General features: G+C 44.9%; 1 protein-coding gene across 3 annotated transcripts; it reads right to left on the bottom strand.

Annotated features, from left to right (window-relative positions):
• Window positions 1–6,333: 6,333 nt before the first annotated feature.
• LOC100193352 (3-ketodihydrosphingosine reductase) lies at window positions 6,334–8,774 on the bottom strand. Of its 3 annotated transcripts, XM_008682915.4 has the most exons (4): window positions 8,002–8,770; window positions 7,734–7,881; window positions 6,915–7,242; window positions 6,334–6,519 (listed from the first exon to the last, which is right to left on the bottom strand). In XM_008682915.4, the coding sequence occupies exons 1-3, from the start codon at window positions 8,527–8,529 to the stop codon at window positions 6,941–6,943; spliced, it is 978 nt and encodes a 325-aa protein (XP_008681137.1). In that variant the 5' UTR covers window positions 8,530–8,770; the 3' UTR covers window positions 6,334–6,519; window positions 6,915–6,940.
• Between the last annotated feature and the right edge of the window lie 251 nt (window positions 8,775–9,025).

Below are 9,025 nucleotides of genomic sequence, written 5' to 3'. Positions count from 1 at the left end.
ACCAGCTGAGAATTAGGCGTCTTGAGGGTACCCCTAATTATGGTCCCCGACACCGTTCATCCTCGAAGCCAGGGGGTTGCTCCACGTACACCTCCTCCTTGATTGGCCCGTTGAGAAAAGCGCTCTTCACATCTATTTGGAACAACCTGAAAGAATGGTGAGCGGCATATGCTAGCAAAATACGAATGGACTCTAGCCTAGCCACAGGAGCAAAAGTCTCCTCAAAGTCCAAACCTGCGACTTGGGCATAACCTTTTGCCACAAGTCGAGCCTTGTTCCTCGTCACCACCCCGTGCTCGTCTTGTTTGTTGCGGAACACCCACTTGGTTCCCACAACGTTTTGTTTGGGACGAGGCACCAGTGTCCAAACTTCATTGCGCTTGAAGTTGTTGAGCTCCTCTTGCATGGTCAACACCCAGTCCGGATCTAGCAAGGCCTCCTCTACCCCGAAAGGCTCAATAGAAGAGACAAAGGAGTAATGCTCACAAAAATTAACTAATCGAGACCGAGTAGTTACTCCCTTGCTAATGTCACCCAAAATCTGGTCGACGGGATGATCCCTTTGAATCATTGCTCGAACTTTGGTTGGAGGTGCCGGTTGCGCTTCTTCCTCCATTACATGATCATCTTGTGCTCCCCCTTGATCACACGCCTCCTGTTCATCATCTTGAGTTGGGGTTTGCACTATTGTTGAGGAAGAAGGTTGATCTTGCTCATCTTGTTCCTGTGGCCGCACAACTCCTATCGCCATGGTGCGTATTGCGGCTGTTGGAACTTCTTCTTCATCTACATCATCACAATCAACAACTCGCTCTCTCGGAGAGCCATTAGTCTCATCAAATACAACGTCGCTAGAGACTTCAACCAAACCCGATGATTTGTTGAAGACTCTATACGCCTTTGTATTTGAATCATAACCTAATAAAAACTCTTCTACAGCTTTGGGAGCAAATTTAGAAGTTCTACCTTTCTACACAAGAATATAACACTTGCTCCCAAATACACGAAAATAAGACACATTGGGTTTGTTACCAGTTAGCAGCTCATACGACGTCTTCTTGAGGAGGCGATGAAGGTAGACCCTGTTGATGGCGTGGCAAGCCGTGTTCACGGCTTCCGACCAAAAACACTCGGGGGTCTTGAACTCTCCAAGCATCGTCCTCGCCATATCGATTAGCGTCCTGTTCTTCCTCTCTACCACACCATTTTGTTGTGGTGTGTAGGGAGCGGAGAACTCGTGCTTGATCCATTCCTCCTCAAGAACCTCCTCCACTTGAAGGTTCTTGAATTCGGACCCGTTGTCGCTTCTTATCTTCTTCACTTTGAGCTCAAACTCATTTTGAGCTCTCCTTAGGAAGCGCTTGAGGGTCCCTTGGGTTTCAGACTTATCCTGCAAAAATAATATCCAAGTGAAGCGGAAAAAGTCATCAACAATAACTAGACCATACTTACTTCCTCCTATGCTTAGATAGGCGACGAGTCCAAAGAGGTCCATATGTAGCAGCTCCAGTGGTCTTGATGTGGTCATCACATTCTTGCTGTGATGCGCTCCTCTCACTTGTTTACTTGCTTGACAAGCTGCACAAGGTCTATCTTTTTCGAATTGCACGTTAGTCAAACCTATCACGTGTTCTCCCTTTAGAAGCTTGTGAAGGTTCTTCATCCCTACATGTGTTAAGCGGCGATGCCACAACCAGCCCATGCTAGTCTTAGCTATTAAGCATGCATCTAGACCGGCCTCCCTTTTTGCAAAATCAACTAAATACAGTTTGCCGTCTAATACACCCTTAAAAGCTAATGAACCATCACTTCTTCTAAAGACAGACACATCTACATTTGTAAATAGACAATTATATCACATATTACATAATTGACTAACAGATAGCAAATTATATCCAAGGGACTCAACTAAAAACACATTAGAGATAGAGTGCTCATTTGAAATTGCAATCTTGCCTAAGCCTTTCACCTTGCCTTGGTTCCCATCACCAAATATGATTGAATCTTGGGAATCCTTGTTTTTGACGTAGGAGGTGAACATCTTCTTCTCCCCCGTCATATGGTTTGTGCATCCGCTGTCGATAATCCAGCTTGAACCCCCGGATGCATAAACCTGTAAGGCAAATTTAGGCTTGGGACTTAGGTACCCAACTCTTGTTGGGTCATACAAGGTTAGTTACAATTGTCTTAGGGACCCAAATGCAAGTTTTATCACCCTTGCATTTTGCCCCTAATTTCCTAGCAACTATCTTCCTATCCTTTCTACAAATAGCAAAGGAAGCATTTAAAGCATGATATATTGTAGAAGGACCATCCATAACTTTCCTAGAAACATGAACAATATTCTTTCTAGGCACATGATGAACATATCTCCTAGATATATCTCTATCATGCATATAAGAATAACTAGAAGCAAACATAGCATGTGAATCATAAGCATGTGAATCATAACTTTTATAGTCATTTCTAGCATGTCTTCTATTATGATACATAAAAGCATGGTTCTTTTTAGTACTACTTGCCATAGGACCCTTCCCTTTCTCCTTGGCGGGGATGGGAACCTTATGGCTTGTTAAGTTCTTAGCTTCCCTCTTGAAGCCAAGTCCATCCTTAATTGAGGGGTGTCTACCAATCGTGTAGGCATCCCTCGCAAATTTTAGCTTATCAAATTCGCTCTTGCTAGTCTTAAGTTGAGTATTAAGACTAGCCAATTCATCATTAAGTTTGGAAATTGAAACTAGGTGTTCACTACAAGCATCAATGTCAAAATCTTTACACCTATTACAAGTTGCAACAATTTCTACACAAGATGTTGATTTACTAGCTGTTTCTAACTTAGCATTCAAATCATCATTAATGCTCCTTAAGTGAGAAATTGTCTCATGGCAAGAAGATAATTCACAAGAAAGCATTTCATTTCTTTTAACTTCTAGAGCATGAGATTTTTGTGCTTCTACAAATTTGTCATGTTCTTCATACAACAAATCATCTTGCTTTTCTAAAAGCTTATTCTTATCATTCAAGGCATCAATCAATTCATTAATTTTATCTACCTTGGTTCTATCTAGGCCCTTAAATAAACATGAATAATCTATTTCATCCTCATCACTAGATTCGTCCTCACTTGAAGAAGCATAAGTAGAGTTTCGAGTACATACCTTCTTCTCCCTTGCCATAAGGCATGTGTGACGCTCGTTTGGGAAGAGGGATGACTTGTTGAAGGCGGTGGCGGCGAGTCCTTCATTGTCGGAGTCGGAAGAGGAGCAATCCGAATCCCACTCCTTGTCTAGATGCGCCTCGCCCTTTGCCTTCTTATAGTTCTTCTTCTTCTCCCTCTTGTTCCCTTGATCCTGATCACTATCATTGTCGAGACAGTTAGCAATAAAATGACTAAGCTTACCACATTTGAAGCATGAGCGCTTTCCCTTTGTCTTAGTCTTGCTTGGCTGCCCCTTGCGACCTTTTAGCGCTGTCTTGAATCTCTTGATGATGAGAGCCATCTCTTCATCATTAAGTCCGGCCGCCTCAATTTGTGCCACCTTGCTAGGTAGCGTCTCCTTGCTTCTTGTTGCCTTGAGAGCAAAAGGTTGAGGCTCATTGATTGGACCATTCAATGTGTCGTCCACGTATCTTGCTTCCTTGATCATCATTCGCCCGCTCACGAACTTTCCAAGTATCTCCTCGGGCGTCATCTTGGTGTACCTAGAATTCTCACGAATATTGTTTACAAGATGAGGATCAAGGACAGTAAAAGACCTTTGCATTAGGCGGACGACGTCGTGGTCCGTCCATCGCGTGCTTCCATAGCTTCTTATCTTGTTGACAAGGGTCTTGAGTCGGTTGTACGTTTGGGTTGGCTCTTCTCCCCTTATCATAGCGAATCTCCCGAGTTCGCCCTCCACCAACTCCATCTTGGTGAGCATGGTGACGTCATTCCCCTCATGAGAGATCTTGAGGGTGTCCCAGATTTGCTTGGCGTTATCCAAGCCACTCACTTTGTGGTATTCATCCCTGCACAATGAAGCTAGAAGAACAGTAGTAGCTTGTGCATTTTTATGAATTTGCTCATTAATGAACATGGGACTATCCGTACTATCAAAGTGCATTCCACTCTCTACAATCTCCCATATGCTAGGATGGAGAGAGAACAAGTGACTACGCATTTTGTGACTCCAAAATCTGTAGTCCTCTCCATCCAAATGAGGAGGTTTACCAAGTGGAATAGATAATAAATGGGCATTTATACTTTGAGGAATACGAGAGTAATCAAAAGAAAAGTTCGAATTGACCGTTTTCTTTTTCTCGTAGTCGTCGTCGTCCTTTTGGGAAGAGGAAGATTCGTCGCTGTCGTAGTAGACGATCTCCTTGATGCGCCTTGTCTTCTTCTTCTTCCCGTCTTTGCGCTTGTGGCCCGAGCTCGAGTCGGTAGGCTTGTCATCCTTCGGCTCGTTGAAGATAGACTCCTTCTCGTTGTTGTTGACCACCATCCCCTTTCCCTTAGGATCCATCTCCTCGGGCGATTAGTCCCTTCTTGAAGAGAACGACTCTGATACCAATTGAGAGCACCTAGAGAGGGGTGAATAGGTGATCCTATAAAACTTTAAACTTAAGCCACAAAACTTGGTTAGATGTTAGCACAGTAATCGCCAAGTGGCTAGAGAGAAGTCTTAGCAAAACACAATAACCACAAGAGATCAATCACAGAGATGGCACAGTGGTTTATCCCGTGGTTCAGCCAAGACCAACGCTTGCCTACTCCACGTTGTGGCGTCCCAACGGACGAGGGTTGCAATCAACCCCTCTCAAGCGGTCCAAAGACCCACTTGAATACCACGGTGTTTTGCTTTGCTTTTCTTAATCCCGTTCACGAAGAATCTCCACAACTTGGAGTCTCTCGCCCTTACACTTGAAGTTCACAAAGAAGCACGGAGCAAGGGAGGGATTAGCAACCCACACAAGACACAAAGATCACAGCAAATACGCACACACAAGACCCAGACTTGAGCTCAAGAGACTAGCACATTAGAACGGAGCTCAAATCACTAGAATGTCGAACAAGTGCGCAGGAATGGAGTGTGAGTGATCAAGAGTGCTCAAGGAATGCTTGGGTGTTCTCCTCCATGCGCCTAGGGGTCCCTTTTATAGCCCCAAGGCAGCTAGGAGCCGTTGAGAGCAATCTGGGAAGGCAATTCTTGCCTTCTGTCGTCTGGTGCACCGGACAGTCCGGTGCACACCGGACACTGTCCGGTGCCTGATTTCTTTCCTTAAATAGCGAAGCCGACCGTTGGCAGACTTGGAGCCGTTGGTGCACCCGGACAGTCCGGTGCCCCCTTCTAGCCGTTGGCTTGGCCATGTGTCCCGCACAGATCGTGCGGCCGACCGTTGGCTCACCGGACAGTCCGGTGCACACCGGACAGTCCGGTGAATTATAGCCGTACGTCGCCGGTGAATTCCCGAGAGCGGCCACTTCGCTCGAACCAGCCTGGCGCACCGGACACTGTCCGGTGCACCACCGGACAGTCCGGTGCTCCCATACTGAGCAGATTCTTGACTGCTCGAGCCAAGACATTTCCAATTGGATTTTTCCTGTTTCCAGCACTTAGAAACAATACATTAGTCCATAAAACAATGTACTAAGTCTGAGAAACATACCTTTATCCTTGGTTTGTATTTTGTCCACCATTTTACACTTAAGCACTTGTGTTTGACACTAAATCACCAAAATACTTAGAAATGGCCCAAGGCACATTTCCCTTTCAGAGATGCTCTTAACCTATCCGCCTATCGTGTGATTCTTGCTTAGAGCATCTTCACGAGACTAGTTAAATAGCTCATCAAGCTAAGTTTTACCTACTCAATAACAAAATAACTTTTCAATAGCTATCTGGCTCGTCAAACTATCTGACTCTTCAAATTGGCTCCCTCACTAGCCAAATTTAGCTAGCAACCTGACTAGTCAAACTAGATAGATAGTCTGTTGAAGTGGACATGTTACATATATAGTGTAATCTTTATGAAAATGTAATATAAAGTCAAATAGAGAGAAAAAATGAAGAGTCTCATGGAGATGCTCATGCTCGTAGGTGCTACCTACAGAATTATATCCCTAATAATCTATCAAAGTTCTACAACCCCGATGTAAAGCAAAATCTTTTTGCTACATTTATTGTTGTATGAATTGTTCCAAGTAGTCGTCTAACACTAGTTTGCGAATATTATATGTGTGAGGTGCTTCGCTGTACCGACATATACATTCCAAATCACAAGGATGTAAGTCACCTTATTTTATATATCTTTATATTTTGTGTCATCGTAAGAGAAAATATATTAAAGTTGTCATTAACATTCTAGCTATTGTTATTATGTGTTCATTACATGAGTACCACAAAGTAAAAGAAAACCTGACCATGGTACAGAAACATGGAAGATACAAGAGTTGAGATGACGATATCAAACTTCTGTCATTCATATGACCTGAAGTGACACACAACGGGACTCTTCTTCGACCATGACGGACCGCTGAGAAATCATCCGAAACAATTTGAAATATTTCAACAATTTTTATGAAAATGAATGAATGACAAAACTAGTGGTATGTATATGTATATGGATGAATGACACTTTTGTATATGTATTAATGTTATATTTTGATTGTATTATAAAAACATTTGAAACATTATATTGTAAATATGGATGAATGACACTTTATATGTTGTATCATGGTATATTTTGTTTGTGAACGATTTATATCGAAATATGAATGAAATCTATGAATTTTGTTGTATGATTTGTTTTGGCAGGAAAACTAAAATTTTATTCAAATTTCATTTGAATCTTATACATCAAATTGTAGGTGGTCAACATAGTAAGGTCGACTATAATAAACTTTATTTACATGCAACTGAGTGACTGACCTAAGGTCCAGGTATGGTTTGTGTTATCACTGGCTCTTCTTGTTCTTGGCATAATAGCTCTCTATGGTAGAGAACCAATTCCATTGGAAACAAAGTGCCGCAAACCGCATGAGTCCTGTGCCAATCACCTCTATGAATGCCATTAATGCGGAGCTCTGTGGGGATAAACCAGCAGTGGCTACAGCTAACATTGTGCCCTCGAAATTGCATGGGACAATGAATTTTGCAGATTTGATACCATCCAGAGCCTTCTTGGCAACATCGTCGGCCTTCATTCCACCAGACAATCCTGCTATGATGTTTGTCAATTCTGGCCTCCTCTTATGCTCTGAAATTAGGCAAAACACATGCTCAGCATTCAGTAGCAATATATGTTGACTGTGTCTTCAGAACTTAGGATGCCAAACTTAAGTGACATTTTTCTACTCCCCCACCCACCCAAAAAAAATATTTGTGATACTATGAAACTTGTACTAATGAAACAAATGAGAGCACACTATTGATCCATGCACCGAATGAAACAAATGAAAGTGTGAAATATTCACTAGCAACATGTTTTGGTCTATGAGTTTTAATATACAGAGTACTGATTTACAGGCAAGTGTAAGTGTTACCGATTGCTGAGATCAGTTGCTGAAGTGAGTAATAATAAACAATATTTTTATAGAAGATAGCTCTGATATTTTCAGTTTTGCCAAGTTGAAAAGCTTGGCTATTAAATCGAAGAGGGTAACTCAAATATTCATGGTTAACTTTTTAGTTGCTACCGAAGCAGACATGAACTTAAATGTAGTTTGCCTGTTCATAAGCAACGCATACCCTCTTCCAATCCTGGAGTTTCAGTGTCAGGAGGGAATATCAACGAGACATGAATGTTGTCCCCGACGACCTCATGCTGCAACGCCTCACCCAATCCACGAAGAGCAAACTTGCTCGCTGAGTAGGCAGTGTAACCATAAATACCAACCTGCAGCAAAGATATCACCAATAAAAAATATCAATCACCCAATCGAGCAGCATTACATCGAACACCTTAGCTGCAAGGCAGGCAACAGCGAGTCAGCGAGCGATTTGCGGCGGCGTCTACCTGGCCGGCCTGGGAGGACATGATCGCGATGGACCCAGGGAGCCGCGTCTCGCGGGTGCGTGCCTTCATGGCGGGAAGCGCGGCCTTAATGAGGTGGAAGGTGCCCATGAGGTTGATGTCCACCATCCACTTGATCTCATCCATGTCCTGCCTCTCGAGCTCCTGCGGCACGAACACGCCGTGGTTGCAGACCAGGACGTCGACGGGGCCGGCCTCCTGGAGAGCACGGGCCACGGCGTCGGCGTCCCGCACGTCGGCCGCGTGGACGCCGACGTCGTCGCGGCCCGAGTCGCGCTGGATGGCGGCGCGCGCCTCCTCGAGGCGGGCAAGGTTGCGGGCCAGGATGGAGACCCGCGCGCCCTCCCGCGCAGCGGCCGTGGCCATGGCGAGCCCGATGCCGCTGGACCCGCCCGTGATGAAGACGTGGCTGTCTTTGAGCGCGATCCGGGCGTGGGGCCGCGTGAGGAATGCGAGCGCGGCGAGTAGGCCGACGGGCGGAACGAGCAGCAAGAGGAGCGCCGCGGCCATTGCGGTGGGAGTCTGTTGACTGCTGCTACCGTGTTGGAGTGCGGCTGGGCTGGATCGGGGTGGCGGGGTTAAAGAAGGGCGGGCCAGCCGTCGGAGTGGACCGCCCGGGCAAGATAAACGGGTTGTCAGATCAGGGAAGGACGGCGAGGCACCGTGACTCTGGAAGGAGGGGAGCAGTCGAGGAGAGGACTGAGGACACTCGCTTGGACTCTTTCAGAGTTTCAGGGCAGTCGAAGACTCGAAGCCAAGGTGATAATTTAACTTTTAAAAATAAAAATAACGTCACTAAAAAAATATTGAGGACACTCGTTTGGACTCTTTCAGAGCAGACGAAGGCGATTTTTATTTAAGAAAACTACTTTTATGGCTAGTTTGTAAACCTCGTTCTCCCAACTGTCGGGTTTTCCCTCCATCATCGCCGACGCAGCGCAATAGGAGCATCTTGAAGTCAATGACGCTCTGGTGGTCGTAGTTGAGCAACGGCAGCGCGTCGCTG

The sequence above is a fragment of the Zea mays genome, chromosome 5 (genome assembly GCF_902167145.1).
Source record: "Zea mays cultivar B73 chromosome 5, Zm-B73-REFERENCE-NAM-5.0, whole genome shotgun sequence".
Lineage (NCBI taxonomy): Eukaryota > Viridiplantae > Streptophyta > Magnoliopsida > Poales > Poaceae > Zea > Zea mays.
The sequence above is the reverse complement of the archived record's forward strand: the minus strand, read 5'-3'. Positions and strand labels throughout refer to the sequence as shown.